General features: G+C 36.4%; 1 protein-coding gene across 2 annotated transcripts in view; it reads left to right on the top strand.

The window, feature by feature from the left end:
* SPOCK2 (SPARC (osteonectin), cwcv and kazal like domains proteoglycan 2) overlaps positions 1-27,428 on the top strand; it is a 1,197,555-nt gene that overhangs the window by 915,135 nt on the left and 254,992 nt on the right. For both annotated transcript variants that reach the window (XM_044056622.1, XM_044056621.1), the window contains 2 exons: positions 14,474-14,588; positions 15,264-15,380. In XM_044056622.1, the coding sequence (XP_043912557.1) occupies positions 14,474-14,588; positions 15,264-15,380 (232 nt within the window). The remainder of the gene's footprint in view (positions 1-14,473; positions 14,589-15,263; positions 15,381-27,428) is intronic.

The raw sequence follows: 27,428 nt of genomic DNA, 5'->3' as shown, positions 1-27,428 counted from the left end.
CTGGGACACTGTCTGGTCCCATAGATGCTGTATTTTTTGCTTTGGAGAGGGCAGCTTTCACCTGTGCATCTGTGATGTCAGGGAGGTTACATTCAGTTGGGATAGGCATTTGCTCCTTTTGGGGGAAAGGGGGGGAGAAGCTTGCACTGAATCTGTCTGCCAGGATGTTGGCTATGTCTGTAGGTTCGGTATATTTTGTACCATTATGCAACAATTCAGAGCATATCTGGGAGTTTCCACCCATATTCCTGACATAACTAAAGAAGGCCTTGTGATTATCTTTAGTGTCTAGGGCAATTTTTCTTTCGAAACTGGCCTTTGATGATTTTATGAGGGATCAAAGTTTCTTGCTAATACTGATCAGAGATGCCTTTCCTTTTTGGGATTTTGCTCTGTCATGTAGTAGCTTCCTCCTTCTGTTGTATAGCTTATTTATGGCCGGGGTCTACCAGACAGGTCTCCTGTTTTTGGAGGAGTGAGTCTTGGTTTTATTTGGGATAGCACAATCCATGCATTCCTGCAGGTGCTCATAGAATGCATTTGTAAAGGATTCTGTGGATTGGGCTGTATTATCCTCTGGCCAGGGGGCTTTGAAGGATTCCACCTCAGTCTTGAGATGTGCAAAGTTGGCTTTTGAGAAATTATTTACAATGATTTCCTTGGCTGGGGGTGGGGATGGGATATGGATGCCCAGGGAAATTTGTTTATGGTCTGATCTTACCAATGAGGGATTTACCTCTGGTGTGGAACATACAGTCCCCATGTTGGTGATGACCAGGTCCAATATGTTCTTCCCTCTTGTGGGAGTGGTGGCCAGTTATTCCATCGCGTTAGAGTTTATAAATTCAAGGAACCATTAGGCGAGGGTGTTTGGGCTTGAGTAGTTTTCCCAGTCAATGTTTGGGTAGTTGAAGTCAGGGATTCTGTTCTCACTACAGTCAACTGTGTGTGTGTGTGTGTGTGTGTGTGTGTGTGTGTGTGTGTGTGTGTGTGTGTGTGTGTGTGTGTGTGTGTGTGTTTGTGCACTTACCCAACATTAGAGAGAGCATTTTACAGCAGCATGTGGGACACTGCTATTAGCATTTTCTCCTCAACAGAGACTGCGGATGTCATCAGCTATAGCTGATTTGTAGATGTCGAGTATTCCCATCAGGACATGGTCAGAGACTGGCCTGTTGACCAGACACAAGTCACCTTATCCTATATGATACAGATTACAATGACAGGGCTTTCAAACTATCCATATACGTCATGACATGGTTTGTAGGGCCTGTATTTTGTTGGTGAGAAATCAGGGACCTTTTCCATATGGTTACTAGTAATATCCTGGCTGTGTGCAGCAGGGGTATATATTAATTCATCAAAGATTCACTTCTGTGAACCTTTCTTCATCGAACCCTAACCATCGAGCATTCATTTCAGCAAATGTTCATATCCATGAAAAATGTACAAAGGGAAAGGAAGCAGTTGGCCAGAAGTATAAAGTTGCCCTTTTACCACTATAGTGTGATCTTGGAGTTGGTATATATAGTTAGAGGGGTGTGGTGGGTGCAGCCCCCCCCCCCACTTTGGTGGGTTTTACATACTGTGGTGTCTGTTCTGGTGTTGTTTTGTCCAAGTGCTTAGTTTCCCTGTTTAAATTTATTTTTGATGAGAACTTTCACTGAAATGAACATTCAATGGTTAGGGTTCTCTGAAGAAAGGTTTGCTGAAGTGAACCTTAAATGAATTAATATAGACTCGTGTAGCAGACGTGTGAGTTTTTAATGCAAAATCCATGTCTTTTACATCTGTTAGATGTCTTGAAAGAGGTCATTGAGGGCATGCATGATGAGAACACTATCATCCTGTGGAAACTTGACCAGGCCAAGGCATTTGACACAAATCCACACTGAGGTATTCACTCAGCACTTTCAGATGTGACCATAAACACCTATATCACCAAGTGGGTAGACCACTGGATCACATGCGTGACATCTAAATATGTTGAAATATATGAATTCATATATATCTCTGGTCTAGTGATCAGGTCTGTACATCAGGGTTGTCTGCTAGGCGCTTTCCTGTCCATTATTTAAGTCACAGACATCAAGAATGACATATACTTCTTGAGTCCAAGCAGCTGTCTGGAAGGCTACAGATTGTGGACAATCATTGACTCCAACTGTGATATTAATATAATACAGACAGTATCAACACACACACCAAGGACTGCTGCCACAGCCATGACAACACATGAGATGAAACAAAAACATGGAGGGATTTGTTACATTATGAAAGATAATGTAGACATCACATGCTATAAGCAGACCAGTTGGTATGTGACCTGTGTCCTGGGGTAGATGGTATGTGGAATGTTCACCAGCATGTGGCCACGGTGGTGAGCAATCCTTTACATTTAACATAACTACTGAGTATGTACAGGACATCCACATCAAAGGCCAGAATACCTCCATAGTTCACAACCTTCATCACATCAATATTGGTACAATGCAGCCTTCTTCATGTACCTTCCTACACATCTTCCAGTGATGTGTAACTGAAGTGTAATACCTTTGCCAGGGTGAGCTGTCACACATCTTATTGGCCATACCCAAGTATTCTTTTTGTTGCATAAATATTACAGTGTGATGGTGTGAAACATCCATCAAGGTGTTACATCAGATGCATATGTGATACTTATTCCTGTGATGCACACAATACATACATGGCTGTTTGACAAGATTGATGGCATGGGTCATATTCATGACAGTGTGGATGGTGCAATATATATGCCATGCATACCAGTCAACTAGCTTGGATTTGTCATAACATCACATGCAGGTAGAGCAGTGTCCCTCCTAACACCTCCAGCAGATGTTACAGTGTCAGGATGGTGTGCTTGATTACCCTCATAGATTGCTGGCATGTCATAATAGCTGTTCAAGTGTATTCATGCAGAACCATCTATGATCACTCAGAATCACAAATGTCAGAGACATGGGATTACTGGTGGTATTATTCTGAGATTGTCCATGATTGGTCATGCTTCTTTTACTGTTGTCCATGGGCCTGTAACCGTGTCCCACTCGTTTGAGACCTCTGCTGACATTATACTCATATTCAGGCAAATCAGTTTGCACAGCTTCACAATATGCACTCAACACCAATTGTATATAAGATCCCTAATAGGTGTCCTCTCCATTGTTCATGTCAGGATGGCTATCTCACAAAGACATCTTCTCCATTGTTATGTTACAAAGACATGCATCTGGAGCCTTTCTCCCTGGGCCTCTGCTGAAAATTGGCTTCGTTCCAAGTCAGTCTTTCCTGGTTAACAAATGTTAAATAAATAAAAATAAAAATAAATGTTACCTAGTCTGACAGTCACATAATACACATTTTTACTGTGAAGTCCATACTATATCATGGCGAAATATGATTAGTGTTGCTGCTGCAACTGTCTTCCATTTATATGCCCTCATCTGCTGTATATTACGATGTTTCTCCTGTCGTCTTTTCCTGTGTTCATTCCTACAATCCATCTGTTTGTCCATATGTAATACACATACTTCCTCTGACTGTTTCATTTAAATGGCAGTCCATGTACCCTTACAGATCATTTGCACAACTTTTATACAAAATGGCTGGAATGGGATTTCACAATACTCTGCACTGTATACACTATCCTGTACTGTGTTTGGACCATACACATTACTATATAATAAACCCTGGTAATCATTGTAGCATTCCACTCAATCCCGCTAAACTAGATTGCTCTCCTGTAAACAGGTTTGCTATTTGTGTTGTTTTACAGTTTCCTGGCCGTCAACACTGTTGCCAGCCACAAAGACATGCTGGTTTATGTTTAAGCATGGTGTGCAGCATGAATATGTAATCACAGCTGCTCACCACACAAACACCTGAACTCCATGTAGACTTTGCATGAAGCCTACACAGAGTTTATTGAATCCCACACCCAGTTTATAATAATTTCAATATGCTTATTTCACTCCTAGTAAATCTGATATCTTGTTATATGGGAATAGCAACATACGTAAAATTTTGTGTCTGAAGTCTTTAAAAAAACCCTCAAGTTTGCAAGCTAGTATAAGGATTAGAATGCTTTTTGTTTTTAATTACTAATTTTTTTAATGCATTACCAGTTTCTACTAAACTATTTTTTACCCATTCTTGTTTCTTCAGTTTATCATTAGGTAAACATTTCCAATGAATTAAACAGAACAGGTTCTACTAGTAGGTATATTATTTTCCAAGTTTTTCTTGTTTTTATATAAATATTTATATATACTGCCACCATACTGCTGAGTAAGCTATCAACTTGGATAACTAATGTTTGACATAGTAGTTTGTGAGTATGCTTTTATATTGCCCATAGAGGAATTATTCTACTCTTCTAATTGTATATTTATCTGCAAAGATTTACTCAACTTATTTATTTTATGAATAATATAGGAATGTTTTAGAAAAACTGCACTGAACAAATGAAACAGGCTGGAAGACCAGCTCGTTCTTACATCCACTAATGGTAGCAACATCCTTGATCTGGTCATTACTAACATGGCCAATCATTGCTCTACACCAGTAGTCAGCTCCTCCCTGGTTAGATCTGACCACAAACTAATCACCTTGGAAATCCACATCCCTTCCACCCCCCCAGCAAAGGTAACCACCATGAAAAACTTCTCCAAAGCTAACTTTGGGATCCTAAAAACAGAGGTGGCTAACTTCATGGCACCCATGCAAATGGAGAATATTTGCATGATTGCAGAATCATACACCAATGCACTGTACGAACACGTACACAAATGCATGGAACTCGCCATACCCAATAGAACCAAAATACTCCTCCAAAGAAACGAAGCCAATCTGGTGGTCCCCTGCCATAAACAAACTCTACAACAGAAGGAGGAAACTGATGCGGAATAAGGTGAAGTCCCAAGACTGGAAAACTTCCTTATCTGCCTCAACAAAAAGTTCAGATCCCTCATCAAATCGTCTAAAGCTATGTATGAAAACAGAATTGCAGCAGATAGTAAAGACAACCACAGGGCCTTCTATAGTTATGTAATGAATCTCCACTGCAATACCCAGATTTGCTCTGAGCTACTGCACAATGGTACCTCCTATACCGAGCCAACAGATATTGCCAGTATACTGGCCGACAGATTAAGTGCCAACTTTACCCCCTTCTCCCCACAAAGGACCAATCACAGTACCAGTAGATTGCCAGGCACCCAGTATTACTGCTGCACTGGTTGAAACAGCACTGTCAAAGGCAAAGAATACAGCTTCTATGGGACCTGACAATATCCCTGGTTGTGTTCTACATGAACTACAGAGTGAACTGGCACTTCACCTGTGTGCTCTGTTCAATCACAGCCTCACCTCAGGCTATGTCCCTGCCGAATGGTGCACTGCTACAGTTATCCCTCTCCACAAAAGAGGAGCAACTACAGACCCCATTAGCCCGACGAGTCTGATATGCAAAACTATGGAAAGCATCAGCATGGACCTAATAAACAAGGATATAGGGAATCTCCAAACTCTGGATCCCACACAGTTTGGTTTTGTGAAGGGTAGCTCATGCCTGCTCAATGTGGTCAACTTCTTTGAGTCAGTCACCAGAGCTGTGGATGAAGGCAAGGTGGTTTATACAGCCTACCGTGATCTGGTCAAGGCTTTTGATACCATTCCCCACTCAGGAATCATAGAAAAACTCACTAAGCTTGGCATCAACCCCTATATCACTAGGTAGGCTGCAAACTGGCTCACAGATAGAACCCACAGTGTGAAAGTAGCTGACTCCAAGTCAGACTGCTGATTAGTCACAAGTGGAGTCCCACAGGGTTTGGTCCTGGGTCCTCTCCTGTTTGGTATCTACTTCTCTGAATTCCAGGTCAACACAAAGGGACTCTGGCTGACAAAGTTCGCAGACGATTGCAAGTTGGCAGCTATTATTAACTCATGTAACAGTAAAGATGTCTGCACGTACAGCTGGTGCAGGGCCAAACCAAACCACATTCAGTACACAAGTGGCCAGCACCAAGAGGTAATCAACACAACACCCAAAAATAGTAAAGTGGTTTATTTAAATAAGTTCCAGACCAGTTTTGGCAAACCTGCCTTCCTCAATGGGATATATAACAAAAAATCCCATACAATCATAACATTTAAATAGTACAACCCTCCAATAAGAGGTCAGCTTCACATATTATGTCATTTTCTATACCATTTGTTAACACTCCTAAGCAATAAGCAATAAACAAATAGATATCACCATGTTATATACTATAAAATGTAATTTAATAATTTTTTAATTTTCATAAATGATCATTAAGCCCCGGTGAAAAGAGACCCCCCAATTTTATAATCCAATATTTTTCCTTTCTATTTAAAATAGAGTGCCAGCCCTGTCTGTTACTTCTATTGCCATGGATCGTATCTATAATCATAAAGTAGAACTGGGCAGTACTATGAACCATACAATGTCTATATAGTGCATTTGTCAACCTTTTGTTGCGTATAGCACTCCGATGCTCAGACATACGGAGACGCAGGGGACGTGATGTCTGCCCTATATAGAAAGCCGAACAGGTGCATGTCGTTAGATATATAACCTAATTGGTTCTACAATTCCCAAAAAATCTGATATCAGAAAGCTGACTGGTATTTTTACTGGTTAAAATTGTTTGGACTTGAATATGTACTGGCACGAGAAACAATGACCACAGGGAAAAGTGCCCAACAATCTGTCCCCAGTAATAGTAATTTGATGGTGTACTGCACTCCCTGTGCTGGTACGTTTCAAATTTGAAAAATGTGATCCCAATGTTTTTCCCTTGCAATTAGGACCAAGGACATGATGTAAATCATCATTGGCCAAAAGTATATTCCAATGTTTAGAAATTACCTTCCAAATCAAATTGATATTATGACCATAGGTGGTAACAAATCTAATATTATCAAATTCCATCTTCTGTGTTTTTTCTTTGTATTCTAATAATTGCGTCCTGTCCAAAGCTGAGGCCCAATCACTGGCAGCTATGATATCCTGTTGTTTATAACCCCTCACTCTAAATGTATTCATCAGATCCTGTTGTGAGGTGATATAATTATCCATAGTGGAACAGATTCTTTTTATACGTAAGAACAGAGACTTGGAGATATTATGAATGGTATAACCTGGATGCATGCTGGTGGAAAAGAGCAGTTTGTTGTATTGGGGATACTTATGGTACACCTGGGTTCTTAGTGTGTTATCAGGATTTCTGGTAACTGTAACATTCAGAAAATTAATTTGATGGTAAACTGAATTTAGTGTAAATTCTATTCCCCATTTGTTATCGTTCAAATATTCAACACATTTCAATAGGTATTGTCTATCACCTCACCACACCAACCAGCAATCATCCAAGGATCTCCTCCAAATATCCAGTTTATTCATATAAATATTATGTGTGGGGTCATATATCAACTGTTCCTCTAGATATGCCATGAACAGGTCCGCATAGATGGGTGCAAAAGATGCACCCATTGCAGTACCCTGAGTTTGCCAAAAACATTCCCCCTGAAAGTAAAACACATTTTTGCTGAGTACATGCTCCACCATACATATTAATAGAGTATTAAAACCTGCTGGATACAAATTGGCTCGATTTAACCAGTAATGTAAGGCCTGGAGTCCAGCCCAGTGGGGAATGTTAATGTATAAAGCCTTAACGTCAAGGGTACATAGAAGCCTATCTGGCTCCAGTTGGGTATCTGATAATATCTTGAGAAATTGTGTCATATCCTGTATTCTAGCATGAATCAAATTAAGCAAAGGCTTCAAGTACTGGGTCAGAAATACAGAAAGAGGCTCGGTCAAAGAACCTCTGAGCAAAAACTATAGGTCTACCCGGAGGTTTAGTCAATGATTTGTGTATTTTGGGTAATAGGTATTGTATTTGTTTTTGTGGATCTGAAACAGTTAAATGTGACTTAACAGAATCTGAAATATTACCTTCATTGACAGCCTTGTTTAGGAAAGAATCAATTTCCTTTTTGAAATTAGGTGTAGGGTCAATAGGCATACACATGTAATGTCGAGGGTTGAACAATTGTCCATTTCCCTCCCCCAGATAATAATCCATATTCATGATGACTGCCGCTCCACCCTTATCAGCTAGTAATATCACAATATTTTTATTATCCTTCAATTCCTGTACGGCTTGTTGTTCCCCAACAATAAGGTTATGACCGAGTGGAGTGTATTGACCCAATGAAAAATGTAAATCTTTGAGCGCAGCCTGTTGGAATATAGATACGTGCTTATTCATAGGGGGCATATAGTCTGACTTTAGAAATTTGAAATCAGTCGATCTTTGAGAGGTATCCCTAGAACCAAAAAGCAATCTTAAATTCAGTCTACGACAAAAATCATATACATCAGTAACAAGAATAGTTTCATCAACAAAAAAGCCCACAACGTTGTTTAAGCCTTTATTGAGTAGTTGTTTCTGCTCAACGGTAATTTCCACATTAGAAATGTTCAAAATATTGTAATCAGCTTCACCTACCAGAACATTAAGGTCTGAAGCAAACCCTCCACTGTGTCTATTTTTATGTTTTTTCCCACCCCTCCTCCTACCATGTCTAAAGGGTGGTCTGAGTTCCGCTTTTTCTTTGGGTCAGGTGAGTCCCGTACATTCACACACTCTGTGTCAGTAACTGAGGACTCATCAGCAGAAGTACTGCTGTATGTATTGCCCGTTTTTCTAAGTATAGACCTTGGTCTCTTCCTATTGGTTCCCCCCATGGGCCTATTAGTATCAGAAAACCTGACAATTTTTTGAGCATCAAAGGGTTTACCCCTTTGATAATCTGTCAGATCCCTGTTGAACCTTCATATTTTCTTATCTTTAATTTGTTTCTCAAAGGCAAAAAGCTCCCTTGTGAGCTTATTAAAGCAAGTAGAATATTGAGATTGGCCCTCATATACTTTTAATTCCTCACACATTTTTTTTCACTTCCTCAATGTTCACATCTATCATACATTCATAATAAGAGCTTAAAATACAAACAAATGACATGGATGCATTTTGTTGGGCAAGACTCCACTCCTGCAACAACAAATCATCCATTTTACCCACCAGGGGCTGTATTTTTACCCTGAGCCCTCTAGGTGTAACATCTTTACTTTGATAAGCTTTAAAAAGATTGAGATGCCAAATATTTGTTTGTAATGTTTTCATACTCTTTCCTAATTTATTAAAGGCCAGATTGCAGCCATCAACTGGAACCATGTTCTGTTCATCAGCATTATTGTCATTTTCATTAGAAATGCCAAAAACACATATATCATTCTTGTCGGCACAGAGACCCTTCAAAATTGTCTCAAGATCCATGACCATAAGCTCACAATCTGTTGGTTATTCAACCCAACATCTGAATACTACAAAAAATGTAGAATACCTATCTGCCAATATTGTACCAGAAACTAGTCCTCTGCTCTAAAATAAGCCCCAAGGGAGCTATATTGCTTATACAGAGATAATAATCAACAAGTGAAGGCAATATCCCTCACCTTATAGTTATCCCTAACAAAGCACGAAAGTTCAACGGGGACACGACAAATAAGAAGAAGATTCAACTATCTCTATATAGCATATGGGAAAGACCAAGAGTAGAATACCAAGAATATAATAATGTATACCCAAAAATGTTTTTGACAATATGTGGAACCATTATGTCCCAATCTATGTGGGGACAGTCATCTCCTACTAAATACACTGGTATGAGTATAAACAATACTATCACAACCAAAGCCATGGAGGACCACCCCCTTCCTTATAACTCAATTTTTAAAGACAATAAGTATGCCTTTTATGAATATGTTTCGATATAAAAATAGTCCTGAATCTAATTAGGGACCAGGTTGGTTAGTATCATAGCACAGGGACTCACTAAGACCAAATGTTGTTCCCCTTCCAAGCAACATACATCAAAACATAAGATAGAAGAAAAAAATAACTGCCTGTAGTATCCAAATGTTTTCTCACTGCCAAACATATATTTATAAATGGCAATAAATGTTTAAGCACATTTTAGACAGTTGTAACATTAAAGAATGGAACATATTAAAGAAAATCAAAAATGATTTTCAATTACGCATATCATATATCCAAACATAAAACATCAACGCACTTCACCAAACAAAAATATTTGTTTCAGCTAAGGTGATAAAAAACACTCCTTTCTTATAACACAAATTTTTGGGGAGATATACCTATTCTGAAGTAACAATAAGACAGAAAAATGGCTGCCTGTAAAATCCAAACGTTCCCTCATTGTTGAACATATACTTTCAAACACAGTCTAGAAAATTATAATCCCAAGAAGTGTAACATTTCACAAAACCATTTAAAGAACATAGATAATGTTCAATTACACTTACCTAATATTCAAACATGAAAAATTGTGCCAACTGACCAGTATAAAAAAAACAAAAAACAATTATATGACATTTAAGGGCAGGTGTTGCCACCATACTGTGTATTCTAGTCACTAAATTAAATCCGTTCTGGCCACAATAGTAAATATAATGTCGACTTCATTATTCAGTGCCCATAATCAAAAAAAAACTGATCCCAATAATTTTTCTGCACAACAGATTAATTTAGAGACCAATATCATCCCACATAAAGTGATAATCCCACACTAGTGCATCTTATAAAATGCCAAAAAGCCCTAAATGCAATATGTAAAAATGAAGAGATTGTGCTCTAACGTACCAAACCATATACAAGCAGCCAGACTTCCGTTTGCAAAAGAGGATACACATATAATTCCAAAATACAAGTTTCAAACACGGGTTACTCCCTATTATAATTCAAGCAGCATGAACACTAAAGAAATCAGCATAATTATTCAGTCATAAAGTCCAAAAGTACTGAACCCAACTGTTCGCCAACCATTCATGTAGCTCCAAAGTAGATATCGTTCCAGCGAAAGCCCACAAGTCCAAAGATATACCGTCAGATAGAGTACCAAGCATTCAAAAAGCAGTGTACAGTGATGAGGCTAAATTCTACTTCCCCAAACACATACCCAGTTTGAATTAGGCCAAACAGGACTGGAGCCAAACTTGCATTATACATAAAGGTTACAAAATAAGCCCCATAACAGAAAAGATGATGTCCTGAGTACTGAATCCTTTAATTAGGTATCGCAACAGCCTTGCAGACAATAAAACAACACCGCATTGTAGCCTAAATGAAAAGACAATTGAGTTATCATTCCCAAACATTCATAGGCAAGTTTGCATTTGCTACTGTTCCACAAATAATGAGATCCAAAGAACAAAAAGGAAATCCAGCCCCAAATGAGATACGAGGCAAGTCTGGTGCAATAAGCCAACAAGCCGAACACCTTCAAATCATTTTTATTGGGGACAGACTGTTACAAAATAAGCCCCATAACAGAAAAATGATGTCCCGAGTACTAAATCCCTTTGTTCAATATCGCAACTGCCATACAAATGGTAAAACATCACCGTATTGCAGGCCAAACGGAAATACAATTAGATTACCGTTCCCAGACTTTCGTGGACAAATTTACATCTGCTACTGTTTCACAAGTAATGACATCCAAAGGCCAACACTTATATCTTGAAGGAAGAAAATCCAGCCCCAAATGAGTTATGAGACAAGTCTGATGCAATAAGCCAATAAAGGCAAATTCCCCTTACAACAAGTCCACATAGAATAGTTGTGGCCTGTAACACAGTTCAACAAATCAAGTATTCAGTTCCAACAGGAAAATATTTAGCTTGAAGTAGTAGAAATGTTCCCCTAATAAAAAAAACTGGCACAATATTTCCAATTTACCAGGTTGATTCAAAACTCTAAAAACAACGAGCAAGGTCTGAAGTACATAATCAATCCACAGCTAGGGACACAGGCATGTGTTAAACCCAATCCAACAGCAGAGCAAAGACCAATGTAACAGTAAAGATGTCTGCACATATGGCTGGTGCAGGGCCAAACCAAACCAAATTCAGTACACAAGCGGCCAGCATCAAGAGGTAATCAACACAACACCCAAAAACAGTAAAGTGGTTTATTTAAATAAGTCCCAGACCGGTTTCGGCAAACCTGTCTGTCTGTTAACACTCCTAAGCAATTGGGTACCTTTCCCTGTGGTCATTGTTCCTCGTGCCAGTACATATTCAAGTCCAAACAATTTACCAGTAAAAATACCAGTCAGCTTTTTGATACCAGATTTTTTGGGAATTGTGGAACCAATTGGGTTATATACCTAGCGACATGCACCTGTTCGGCTTTCTATATAGGGCAGACATCACATCTCCTGCGTCTCCGTATGTCTGAGCATCGGAGTGATATATGCAACAAAAGGTTGACAAATGCACTATATAGACATTGTACTTTATGATTATAGATAGGATCCATGGCAATAGAAGTAACAGACAGGGCTGGCACTCTATTTTAAATAGAAAGGAGAAATATTGGATTATAAAATTGAGGGGTCTCTTTTCACCGGGGCTTAATGATCATTTATGAAAATTAAAAAATTATTAAATTACGTTTTATAGTAAATACTATGGTGATATCTGTTTATTGTTTATTGCTTAGGAGTGTTAATAAATGGTATAGGAAATGACATAATATGTGAAGCTGACTCTTATTGGAGGGTTGTACTATTTAAATGTTATGATTGTATGGGATTTTTTGTTATATATCCCACTGAGGAAGGCAGGTTTGCTGAAACCGGTCTGGGACTTATTTAAATAAACCACTTTACTGTTTTTGGGTGTTGTGTTGATTACCTATTATTAACTCCCCAAGTGATGTTGACTTCCTACAGAATGGCCTCATTGAGGCCAACGACTGGTGTCAGAACCATGGCCTTAAGCTCAATGGCAAAAAATGTGTCGTCATCCCCTTTGGGAAAAACCTGGTTCCCGTGAATTACCACATTGGTGGTAGTCCACTGAACACAGAAGACATTATAAGAGATCTGGGAACACAGGTAGACAGCAACCTCTCTTTTGATCACCACATTGCCACTGTGGTCAGAAAGTCCTTCTATGTGGCACATCTCATTACTAAGGGTTTTGCATCCAGGAAGAAAGGGGTCTTGTCTCTTTCTTGGCCAATCAGCAAGTACAATGCCCCATTTGGCATGTACCTCACTAGACACCTGCAACAACTGGAGAGGCCACAAAAGTACCTTGCAAAGAGGATCCTAGGCCTTAAACACTTGTCCTATATTCTCTGTCTCATATCGCCTACTTAGAGGCGATCTCTGCTTGACTTACAAAGCCATGTCTGACCCAGCTCTGTTAGAAATGCTACATCTAAAGAAATCCCAATCCCTCCGCACCACACACTCCAGAGACCTCAACCTCATTGCCACAATTAACAGAACATGCTGGAGGGGCAGGTTCATAACCCAGAGACTGCCCATGCTATGGAATAGATTTCCCATACATGTCAAACAGAGCACCTCACTGGCGCTCTTCAAGAGAAATCTTGATGAGTGGATGGGAAACAGAAAATTCACAGAGTCATTGGGAACTAAGGTCGAGTGGCACTATGCCAGGGTAATCCTGTGGCTAGGCTTGTAAACGCCACAGGGCCATTAGCCTAGTACACACCTATAAACCTATGAACCTGTGAAACAGTTATGAGACCTGACATTGCATTATATAAATTTAAATAGGTTTTATAGGTCAGGCTTTTGGTGTAACAGAAAACAAAGTGAACTTGCAAATACACTAAGGCAGACTGAGTGGATTACAGGCGCTAATCTATAAACACTATATATATCTCTATAAGTCATGTTTATGTGCAGGAAACATCATAGCTTCTAGCTGGTTATGAATGTCTATGAACAAGTTTTTCTCTCCACTGAGGAATTTATCATTGTACTGACTGTGTTACTCATTTTACGAAATCTTTTGTCAGGCCCATTCAGTAAGCAAGGTTAGTGCATAGTTTACCCAACACAAGACAATTCAGAAAGCAACTCACTAATGTAAGCAAAGAACAAAAAAAAAAAAATATATATATATATATATATATATATATATATATATATATATATATAAATATGTATATGTCTGTCTATCTCTATACATACACACACATATATATATATATATATATATATATATATATATATATATATATATGTGTGTATGTGTGTGTGTGTGTGTGTGTGTGTGTGTGTGTGTGTGTGTACTATTTGTCTAACTGAGCTTAGGCACTTCTCTTAGAATTAAACAATTTATGTCTTACAGCTTGATACGCTCACTATATATCTTTGTATCATAATGTAAAACTGCTGTATTCCCCAGGGTCTACGCTGTAAAAGGACCATTGACTCAGTGAGAATTAATTTAGATAACAAATATTAAATAAATGTAACTTGTACTAGTGCTTCTAATGATTTGTTTCTGTTCCCACAGTGCAAGCTGGAACAGCAAGCCTGTCTCACTGGAAAGGAGATCACAGTTAAGTGTGCAAGCCAGTGCCCATGTGCAACAGAACATACACCCATTGCAGATGTGGATCCTAGGCAAGGTGAGAATCCTCTATAGCTATAATGCACTCAAAAAGCCTCTGTTCATTACAGGGTTACAAAGTCAAGAGAAATTTGCTTGGAAAGTTACTCTGGTTTTACGCAGTAAAATAAAGCACAAGTTATCTCATCTATTCTCTCGCTATCTCTCTGAATCTCTCTTCCTCTCTTTCTGTCCATTAGTACATACTGTAAGGTTTGTTTTATTTTTTTTTTTTATAGAAGTCAGCTGTGGTTTTCAATTAATGCTCATCACTGATAAGGATTTTAAGCGACACTTAAATAATTTTCTGCAGTTAAAGCTTACAAAAACTATTTTAGTTTCCATTGTTATGAATTTCAGCATAATATGCTTGCCTTCCGAAATAAATGAGGGAGTTAAAAGGTGGAAATGTGTTATCATTTGTGCCAGCCATTTCAGCAGGCGCACAGATGCAGAATATAGAAATGTGCATTATCTTCCTTTAGTAAAAGTAAGGTGTATGCTATAAAACAATAATATAGCCCATGACTATTGTGCAGCAGGCATTGAGGTTTTTAAATAAGCACTCTAATATGGCATGATATGGCATAAAGTGAGGAGTTTTATATGTAGCTTGTTAGAGTTGTTTTTGTCTTTTCTGAGAGACTCCTTTAACAAAGTATAGCATCCTAACTACTGATGGCTTTACTTTCAGAGCCTTGTACTGGGCAAGATCTAGCAGATCTTGGTGACCGACTCAGGGACTGGTTTCAGCTTCTTCATGAAAATGCCAAGCAAAACAACACAGGAAATCCAGGTGGAAACTCCCCAGGTAAGTCTAGCAGCATCCATCTCTTAAGTGTCCAATAACATATACCTTAAAATGAACGCATACTTTGATTATACAAGCCTCTTTTTCCACTTAAGTACTGACATTCTAAACGTTTGAGGTAAAAAGATTTATATGTAGTCCTCTCTTGCCAGGAGTGAGATGGTCTTTTTAAAAACACGGTAAGTTTCTGTGCCTGTTTCTTTCTTTACTCTAAAGCAGCTTAGTGTAGCTTCTGGGAGAAGTAACAAGAACAGCTGAATTTGCTAGATATAGGGTTTGACAAGCTCGCAATTTCAGCATTCATGCTGGTACGGGAATTAGGCCATGAACCAAATAGCTGTAAAACAGAATGACATCAACAGTGAAACTGTCTGAGCTGAACCAAACACAACAGAACAATGCTTAGAGCTGAGTAAATAACATTAAACACACACACACACACACACACACACACACACACACACACACACACACACACACACACACACACACACACACACACACTTCTAAGTGGATTAAAAGTCATGATTCTAAAAGAGTGCATGCCCTGTGTTTTCACAACATGCTATAAAATAAAACTGAGGATGATGCTATCACTGCTTTGTAAGTGGTTTGCAATGTGTGTCTAGATCAAGATGCTTTTAGTCCTTTAATGTAAAATTATTATGCTGTTACAATATTACATTTAACAGTTAAATAATGTTTGACTTTAATCTTGATATATACACACATTTAAATTGCTAGATTAAGTTGGTCACTTAGAAAATGTATGCCTAGGTTTATTATTATTAACCCCCAAGTAAAGAATAGGTGTGTATCCTGTTCCAAGTATTTCCCCTTTGTCACCATGTACAGTATCTGCAAAAACACATTTGTACAAGAAGGTGCTGTTTTGACAATGACAAAGCTTCACAATTAACACATTCACTGTGTATACTATCATATCACCACAAGGTACTCCTGTATAGTTCTCTTTAATTACTTGACACCTACATTTTTTTCTTAGTCAAGCATAATTGCTCAATACTGCATTTGATTATTGATTTTGCACTCCCTGCATACATACTGCTCAACCTCTTGGCACAAGAAATCTGGACGGAGCCACAGAATAACAGGGGGACAAAGGACCAAACATAGGGACAGATTTTAAATATTGCTCTTATAAACTTAGAAAGTTGCTAGAATAACAGGGTTTCCATTAGAATGTAGTTTTGAAAGATATGAAGTCTGAAACTCAAATGTCTGTCATTATTTAATGACTTCAATCACCAGTGATTAGCCAGAAAACTACACATTTTATGAGGAAGGGACGAAAGATATAAGCCAAAAGTCTGGACATTCTGCAAAAATCTGGACAGTTGAGAGGTATGCCTACATACTGTAGCAGTGCATGTGGACTTGAAATATATACTATGCTTATTCCAAGATCACTGTGTCAAAGAGAAATAGCAAGGCTTTTTTGTGGTTTTTTTTAGTGATTTCTCTCCTCCAAGCTGAAGTGACATTGTAGTGAAAATGCAAAAGTAAGATAGTGGGGACATATCTGTCCCAGAATGGGTGGGGTATTCTTCTTATTAATCTTTTACTTACTGAAGTTAAGATGTTTTGTTCTATAATGTACAAGGAAATATCCTTGACACTCAAGTTTTAATCAGATACAGTAGAAATACTCTTGTGGCACTTATGATCTATTTATTTTAGAAGATGACTGCCATTCATAGCATTACCCATTACTGTCAAGTCAGCACATCAGCGAACCATATTTCAAACTGAGAAGATAGTATATCAATTTTACAATATATTTCTTTATGATCAAGAGAATAAAGTTTGACTGTTTGTATTCCATGCTGTACACAGCTATTTAGTCAAATTTTATGTATAGGACATTTTACAGATATTGTACATATTTCAAACTGTACAGAAAGCAGTAAGTCATTGCCTTCCATAACTGGTTTATACCATCAGTCCTGATACGTCAGCCCTGTGGAAAGAAACCAAATTAGTCTGTACCTCTTGGGATTTTTTTAATGAAGTAAATCCTTTCTTTGTAAGAATTCTTAAATTCAGTCATCTAGCTAATACAAAAGTAAGGTGGCCAACTGCAAACTGGGTGGGAAGAGAGGAAAACAGAGTTATCTTGGCAAGCTCGTCGTCCTTGGTAAGGGTTGGTGCCCTACACCCACTGTACTGGAATTTGTCCCCAGTACCAACTACAGGACCTGTAGCAAGAGCTACATAAAATTAATTGAGGGGGCATAGACATCTCTATAGTGAAAGCAGACTTGGATGGTAATCCTCAGTCAGCCACCAATCGTGTATCACTGCACATCCATTCCTGGGGAGATCATAGCATGCAGGTTAGGTTAAAAATGCCACCAAATCTATTATTCACCACCCCAGCTCTCAGCATTCTTATGGGAAATTACTAGGCTAGGTGACAGCTATTAGCAGAGAACTAACACCTGATGGTCAATGGCGTTATATAGGCTGATGTCAAAAGGAAGAAAGTTATTAAAGTTTGCCATCAGTGAAATTTATATTCTGTCTCGTTGTGGAAACCAGAAAACTACAAGGAATCACAGCCTTTGTGTTCTGTTGACTAGTAGTACAACTTCTCAGACTGCCTGTGCAAAGAATTCAACCATATTATCAACAGAAAGTCACGGGACACCCTTAAGAAACTGTTACTGCAGTAGCATGCAGCCTCTGGTTTTACCTTGGCATATTTCACTTTTTGTGAGCCCTTTTAAAATCTTCTCAATGCAGAGTCCAACTCTTCATGTTTCACACAAAATGAAAATTCCTTTGAGAAAAGGTTTTTTTTTACCATCATTCATTGGAGTTTGGGATTTTGGATTTTTTATTATTATTATTTGAAATATGAAAATTCTGTAAATGCCTCAACAAGTTTTCAGACTTAGGCTGATCACAGGCCTATAAATGCATCTTTGTTTTCCATTTCAGACATTTTAGTAGAAAGTGTAAAACTTACTGGCCTACATGCTGCCAGCAGTTTCTTTAAAGAGAGATTAATTTCCAGCAGTATAGCTTTAACAGGAACTGGCCAGGGAGTCTTCAATGACAAAGAACCATACAAGATGGATAGTAGTGAGGAGAAAATCCTTGTCACCTACACCATTTATGCCACACTCACTGGCCAGCTGCATTGTCTAGACCATCATTTTCCTTGTAAGACCACAAAAGGTACAGTACTGGTCCTACAGAATTACCCCAAGAAGCAGCCTGCAGGTTTGTTTCTCATGGTCATATTTGGCTTGTGTGGCACCAGAAGCTACCAGAATTTATATCCCTAACCAGTAACTTTGTCAGGGGACTTTGATGTAGAATGAGAGAGTTAAGGTATACTTGAACCTGAAGACTATCACGCTAAATGATTGGCTAGTAAATATATTGCCAGTGCTGTGTATGTCTTGTCCCAGAGTGTCACTCTGGTAATGTTTTGTGCCAGAGGTCATCTGCTAGGAATGAGTACTTGTGTAAATGGAAATGGTGGTCTCATTGGCCTTTTAGAAAGGTAAATTTATCCAGCTGGTATCTGGGTAAACCATTGACTGGAAACAAACTGGGGTGCTTCTTTTAAAAAAACTTTTTTAGTAAGTTTTAAGAACTGAAACAAATTTTAACATTTAGCAAACAATCAAATAACTATGTACAAAGTCCATAACAAAATGTTATATTAACTTACCATTAATATTTGTCTAATAAACCAATAAGTTTCTGCCATGATAAATATTGATGTGTAGCATTCAATGTTCTCATTTTAACAGTTTGCAATTCTCTGTTACACATAGTCTTAGAAAGGCAAACAAGTTCTATAAAGAGAGGATATTCTTACTTTTCAGTTCTTTATAATAATCTTTCTGGCTATAGCCAGGATGGACCAAAGGAGAGGCACTTGTGCTGTTGGTATATAATCTGCTATTGGGGAATTAAATAGCATCAAAGAGTCATTAACAAACCAATTAACAGACTAAACTATGCTTTAGCAAAGTTTCTAAATTCTAGCCAAAAGGCAGTAATCGTTTTACAGTATAAAACCATATGAAACAAATTAGCATCCAACACCTCATCACATCTCCAACAAGTAATATTTCCTGTTTTATAAATTAAACAACCTTATGAGGAGTTAAAAAACTCTGTAGATTGTTCCAAGTATAAATGTTCCAATAAAGAGATGCAGTAGTTTTTTCTACTGATTTTAAATATGCCTTTTTATTTGTATCAGATAAATCTTCATCATTATTTTTTGTTGAGTAATTCCAATTTGATAAATCAGGAAGTATGAATTCAATTCTTAAAATCTTATACATTTTGGATAAATAGGATTTATTATTATTATTATTAATCATACTACTACTAATCATACAGAAAAAATCAAAAATTTTTGGGATGGAATTTGTATTTGTATTTAGAAACATTTTAAGTCTATTATTAATAAATTCCTTACAAATTTGCATATGTATCCAATTATTTCCTATATTATATCTTGCCAAAAGGTACTCAGCTGGATATATTTTACTACTGTTTAAAATATGATACCAAAATTTTAATTCGTTTTCCTTGAGATCTAGAATTTTTTTACATCAAATGTTTCCAAACATCCATTAGTGTAAGCTGTAGGAAATATAAGAATTAACAGATCTTTGACGATATAATTAGATTCTATAACTCTCTTAAAAGTTCTTAAAATATATTTAACAAAAGGCGTAGAACTAAAATTATTTTTAATATTTATAGAAAAATTTTTAAGGACCCAATATATTTTATTAAAACTAGATAAATTAGAATCTATTTCAAGTCTATTATTTGACATTAAAATTATTTCATGCAGTAGTTTCCAATTTGAAACATAATTTAACCACTGAAATACTGTTTTTATAACAGACTTGGCATATAATTCAATATTTGGAAATCTGGTTACATCATCTTCCCAACTTTTTACATGCCAGTCAAAAGAAAATTCTTGTTTCTTGTGGATATTACAGAAATTTAAGTAGAATAGAGTTTAAATTCTTTAAAATCTTTTTTGACAGCAGCATTATTAATGACTGCACATAAAACAAAATGTTTGTAAAATTATCATTTTAATCATGTAAGAATGTCTTCTATTGTAAAGAACAATTTATTCCAGTTTTTAATTAATTTAGTTAATGTATGCATTACATTTTTATAATTTATCAAAACCAAATCCTTCCAAATAGACGTGATAATAATTCCCAGATATTTAATTTGCAGATTTTTCCAATTAAAATCCTTATATTTTTTAAAAGTATTTATTTTTTATTAATCAACAATATTATTGTTTTATTATGATTCAGTCTTAAACTTGAAATATTTTCAAAACAGTTAATTGAATTTATTATATGGTCTAATGAAGAATCAGTGTCACCACTGGTTAGCAAAATGTCATTGGCAAAAAGCTGAATTTTGGAAGTATAGCTCTTATTGAAGGAAAACCCCTTAATCATTGTGTTTGATCTAATACAATTAGGAATGGTTCTACTGTCAGGTCAAATAATAAGAGAGACAAAGGGCATGCTTTGCTTTGTGCCTGTTAATATTTTAAAGGAGTTAGATAAGAAGGAACCTATCTTAACAAAAGATAATGAATTATTATATAATTTTAATATTATTTCGGTGGTGCTGCTGCGGTAGCATTGTCACCTCACAGTAAGACATTGTCCTGTTCGATTCTTAGCTAGAAAATCTTCTGTGTGGAGACATGCGTGAATGGGTGTACCTTCGTTGAAGGTTGTGCATCAGGGCCAGCAACTCGGCACGTAAAAATCTACTGCCAATCATTAGTGGACCGGAGTTTCTGCTGTGGCGACCCCTAACCAGGAAAAGCCGAAAGACACAACAACATTTCTATAAATTCTAAAGAAAAAGTATATTCTTTAAGTACTTTAAACAGATATAACCCATTAACAGAAACAAAAGCTTATAATCAAAAGTTATTTCTTATTTTTGTTAGCAATATCTATTAATGAAAAATGTCTTCTAATGTTTCTTGTACTCTTCATCTAGAATAAAGTCCTTTTGATAATTGTCAATTAGAACAGGTATCATATGGTTTAATCTTCTTTCAAGAATAGACATAAAAAATGTATAATTAATATTTAAGAGAGAAATGGGGTGATAGGAGAGACATAATTGTGAATCTTTATCTTGCTTTAAAATAGGTGAAATCAAAGAATATATCCAAAAGGGAAAAATATTTGATTTATTTCTCACTTCCTCCAAAGCTTTTTAGAAATTTTTTAATGTATTATCAGGAATTAGTTTATATACCTCTGGAATTATACTTTCTATACCTGGGGCCTTAATAGATTTAAGGTTTTTAATTTGTTTTTTTTTTTTAATTCATGTAAAAGAAAATGGCTTATTTATTTTAGTATTCTGCTCTTTAGTTCACTTATGTTTTATATTTTCCTTCAAAAACACATCAATTAAATTGCTATCATTTGAAGTTGAATCACTATAATTAATTAATTTGTAGTGCTTTCTAAAGCATTCTAATATATATTTTACATTTGTTGCTTTTTTAGTGTTGTTCTCAACTTTATATTCAATCTCCTTAATGTGATTTACACTGTTTAATCTTTTAGATCTAATATTAACATATGTAAATTTTGGGGGTTAATATAGTAGATTTGTAATTTTAATTTTTCACATTTTTTTTAAATCTTATGATGTATTATTTCTATATAATTTGGATCTAAGGCTTTCAATTCTGTATTAGTAGTCTCATCATTGGGTTTTTAATTTAATTTTATTTGATCCATATTTGATTGCGAAACAGTTAACTCCCTATCCCACTCCTTTCTTTTCTATAAGTACCAACTCTTAATTCTGCCATATAAATAATCTTTTAACAAATCCCGCAAAATATCTGTAACTTCTCCATTACTATTAATTTCCATAAAAAATTTAATTAATTGAAACAACATTCATTGAATCACTTAATTTTAACTATATAAACAGGAATTCTCTGACAAAAAAACAAAATCATTAGATTCCAAAGTGATGTTAAAGAAATATCATTATGAACAGACAATGGGCAAGAAGATATTAGTACTTCATTTATTTTGGAATATAGCCCACTGGACGTAAAAACTTTATATCTGTATGAGTAACAAATTCTAAATGAATAGTGTGTATAATTAAGGGATTTAGACCATTTTAAATCATATACATCTCTCAGATTTATTGAATTTAGGAAATAATCCAAGTGTTTAGCAGTTACAGATATTCTAGGCTTTTTATCTTTAGTAGTGTCTTGTCTTTATAAAATGCAACTGATGTCACCAGCTAATATAATTTCCACTTTTGAATATAAAGCTTAATATCTAGATACTTTTAGCCGCTCAAGCACCAGTTCCAAGAATCCAATAAGCATTAATAAAAATATATTATTTTGTGTTTATTTCAATGACCAACCAATGCCAGCATACCATTCTTATCAAAATAAGTATCAACCACTTTGGGCATAATTAATGCCTTCTTCCAAATATATACTTACAAAGTACAGAACAAGAAGAATAAAGTGCGGTACAAAAGTACTTTATCAGCTTGTATGATCCACATAAGCTATCTGATGCCTCTACCTATGTTGAAGTGAGTAGGGAAGAGTAGGTTACACAATGAGTTATATGACTGTGTCATGGGCCAGTGTATTACCAGGGAGCTATATGATTATTGAAAGGTGGCTTGCCCTGTAATTCCAACACTACATGGTCTCCCTAAGATTCATAAATGTCCTAGGCACCCACCAATGAGACCCATAGTATCGGAGAGAGGTTGGTTAACAAAAACACTATCTATTTACATGGAAAATATGGTTAGACCAACCTTGGACAGTACTCCAACAGTTTTGAAAGATACTAAACAGTTTTTGCTATCTTTATATAAGCATTCCATTCAATTTTCCCCAGACAATGATGTTCTTCTGGTGACATTAGATGTTAAAACTCTGTTCATGGTCTTCCCCACTGACATAGGTATAGAGTTTACCAGGGAATTTCTTGTGAACAATATGGATTATGCTACAGGGAAGATCAACCTTATATGTTTATTTATCAAGCTAGTTATAGATAATAATGTGTTCCTCTTTGAAAAGAAGTACTGTTTACAGAAATTGGGTGTTGCAATGGGCACCTCCTATACCAACAGCTATGCAAATGTTGGTGCATTGGGAGAATACCAAAGTACTTGTAGGAAATGAGTTTTGTCAGTTTATTTTATACTATAGATGTTTTGTAGTCAACATCTTTCTACTATGGACCAGGTCTAATTCTGACCTCTTAAAATTTCTGGATTTCCTTAATGTCTCTACCTCATTTCTGTTTTTTACCATGAAATATTCAGCTAGTGAAATCAACTTTCTTGATTTTTGCATTTATAGAACCCTTGATGGCATGTTTGCCTTAAATCTGTACAGGTAACCCTGTAGAAAAAAATCACATCTTACATAGGGATAGTATGCATCCCCGACACATTTATAAGAATATTATGAAGTTCAAGGGATGAGGATATCCAGATTTCTTTGTGAGGAGGGAGAGTTCATCCAAGAATTATCAAGATTCAAAGATTATCTTAGGTCTAGAGGTTATACAGAGACTGATGTTGGTCAGTCTTTGGCACCTGAGAGTATAGATAGAAAAGCAATTGCTAAACCTTATATCTCTACTGTGCAACCCCCTTTAGAGAATAGTACATTCACAAATGATTGACCTAGGGTTGGTATTCCCTTGTTCTATTCATCCAACATCAGAGCCATCTGTGATGTTTTTAGAAGGAATTGGAATATTTTGTTGGCAGATGAAAGCCTAAAGGAAATTGTAGGTATGCAGCCGAAGTTTTCTTTCAAGAACAGTAAGTCCCTGAAACGTCTATTGTGTTACAAGAGTTTTAGTCAGGATGATACATCACACTCTTATTCGCAGGGTACCTATGGTTGTAGGACATGCAAGTGTTATAAGTATATTGATGTTAATGCAGACGTTTTTAAGCATCCATCTACAGTAAGAGATTATAAATTTTCTTTTCATGCCAATTGCTCCAGTGTAGATATAGTGTATCTAGCAAAATGTACATCTTGCCCTTCTTTCTATGTAGAGAAGATGAACCACTCATTGTAAGAGTGAGTTTGTGAGCATTTATGTGAGATTAGAACATCAAATGATAGGAGTGCTTTAGCAAAACACATTATGAGCTGTGGGCTTTCTCATTCCTTTGTCTTTTTAGTTTAACAAATTGCTGCAGTGATTTAAGAATGGGTGATATCGTGAATAAAACAGAAAAGAATGAACTTAGGTGGATCATTTTACTGCATCCTGATGAAGGTTACAGCTTAAATAAGACCATACCTTTGAAACCACACATCAAATCATGCCCACTTTTTAGATGAGTAGTTAAGCTTTCCTGTTATTTATTCTTTCATTTTACTGGTGTTTGTTTCAATTTATTTGTTTAGAATCATGCCTTCTTTGATAATGATAGGTTACTACATAGTATCTACATTTTAAATATTTATTTTACTGTCATTGGCTTGTATGAGTTGCTCATTCAGAAGTTTGCCTCTCTTGACATGGATTGGCTGCTACTATGTATTAATGTTCACAATAAGTATTTTATCATGTGATGATTGCCATGAGTTTTCACTGGTTGTGTCGATTCCATAGGAATGGAGCTTGTTTTAGTAGTTTTTAAGGATCTGTGGAAGTGCCATATTAGGTGTGAAAGCACTTGTCCGTCTTTTATTATTTTATATTAAAGTTTTCCATGTGTTAGTCCTGCTATGCATCCAATTTTTACGTTTGTTTTACTATTCTGCTGAGTTTGAACATGAGCTACTTCCACCAGACAGTCATTTTCTCTCTGTTTTAAAAATCTTCAAACAGCACTTTTATCAACATCAACTTCCCTCTTGACCTAGCAACTATCACGTTCAGACTGTATTCCTATTAAAATAAGATTAACTACAGTAACAGTGGCACAAACAAAAAACTGTGATGCTCCTTAATGCAGACTGTGACATGAATGTGTAGACATTTATAGTTTTACATAAGCAGAATAACAATAAAATGGAATGGTTATGCTATATCGCTGCTGATATGCATCAAGTTATGACTTTTTGAAGATTTTTCAGTGGAAACATTTGAATTGCCAGAAAGGGTCTTCTCCTTTGGGATAACTATGCAAAATGTAGCAGTCTCACAGATGATTATATAAAAAAAAACAGATGGATTTCCAGGCCCATTCTCCCTGCAAAAAGTGTTTCATTGTTATGTGCAAAAAAAATTTCTTATTCCATTATACACATACTGTTTCCTATAGGGATCATTATACTGAAGGAACTGACTGGTAAACAAGTTTTCGTGGATTATATTATGATACATTTTTATTTGCTCATTAGTTAGATATATTTTATACTAATATACTAACCATTCTGAAGCCTTTCAGGGACTCCAAACTCTTTGTAAGGGCAGGAGAAGTAGCTGCAATTCCTATTAAGAGTTCATCCATGCAGGAGATTTGTGCAGTGACCATTTGGCTTCTTGTCTATAAATATATATATATATATATATATATATATATATATATATATTATATGGATATGGCCACTATATGGCATACAATTTTGCCATATTGTCCAGCATGGGATCCTTCCATGTTCTTTTATTCATCCAGACCTTCTGTTGCAGTCTGTGTGTGTAGGGGGAGGGGGCATCTGTGAGTGTGTGTGTTCGAATGTGTGTACACTCACAAATACATATGTGTGTGCATGTATTTTAGACATAAACATTAATATCTGTTGCAACAAAAGTGCAGAACAGCTAAGGAACTCTTCTGCATGTTATGGGGCAGGTGAAAAGGAAGAATTCAAAACTGAACGTGGAAGGATTGAAGTACATTACTGCAAGAAAAAAGAAGAGAAAGACAGATGTTGACTACATGGCTGAAGCTGTGGATTTACAATGACAGCTAGATGAGAATTTAATATGCAGTGAAAACACTGGAATTAATAAGACTAATAGTGATGAAGATCTATCCTTCATAACAATTGATAGAGCAGAAATGACTGTATTAGAAGCTGAAGATTCTTCAGGGATGGTCAGCAAATATATTCTTGTAACTGGAGATTCAGTTATTAGAGGAACTGATACTTATATTTGCAGAGATGATAATGAACATTGAGTATTTATTTATTTTATTTTATTTACATTTGTTTACCGGGAAATTCCAACTGGACACAGGTCCTTTTTCAGCGGAGGCCCGGGGAGAAAAGCTCCATAGAAAGGCAATAACTATCAAGGTATGTATACAGTAGAGGTGATCATGACATGAAGAAATACAGGAGCAAATTAGGTACAACTGAGTAGTAAGCTCTAATTGCAACACTGAGAAAGAAGTAAAACACAGTGCTACAAATTATCTAAACAGTAACTAAATAACAGTAATAATAGACTAAATGATAACTAAATCCTAATAGTAGAGTAGTGTTATGCATGCCAGGAGCAAAAATAGAAGATGTGAAACAAGCCTTGGAATGCCTTAATGTAAGGAAGTATGGATCTGTTCTTATTCATGTTGGTACAAATGATGTCACCAACAAAGATACTCTGACTGTTAATCAGGAACTGACAGCCCTCCTAGATAGTATAGCTTGTACTGGTGTTAGGACATATTTTTCACAAATCACCTATAGAAAGGATAGTCAGGTCACTGTGAATGTACAGATTTTTGGATAAACACCTACATGGAAAAAATGTCCCGTTTTAAAAAATGAAAATGTGTAGAGCATCCAAGCCTTCTTTTGGGCACACGTGTTCAGACAGGATGATGTGCATTTGTCTAGATCAGGGAAGAGAATTTTTGCAGCAGATATTTTGCAATGTTTGACAAACACTAGCCAGGATTTTTGCCAGGTCAAAAATGTAACAGTTCACAGATAGCAACATTTGATGCAACTCTGATGGCTGTTAATGCCAGGACAATTAATAATAAAGTTTTTTTATTAGAAAA

The sequence above is a fragment of the Protopterus annectens genome, chromosome 14.part0 (genome assembly GCF_019279795.1).
Source record: "Protopterus annectens isolate FY-2018-M chromosome 14.part0, PAN1.0, whole genome shotgun sequence".
Classification (NCBI taxonomy): Eukaryota; Metazoa; Chordata; order Ceratodontiformes; family Protopteridae; genus Protopterus; species Protopterus annectens.
Note: the sequence above shows the minus strand (reverse complement) of the source record. Positions and strands in the feature narration are given on the sequence as shown.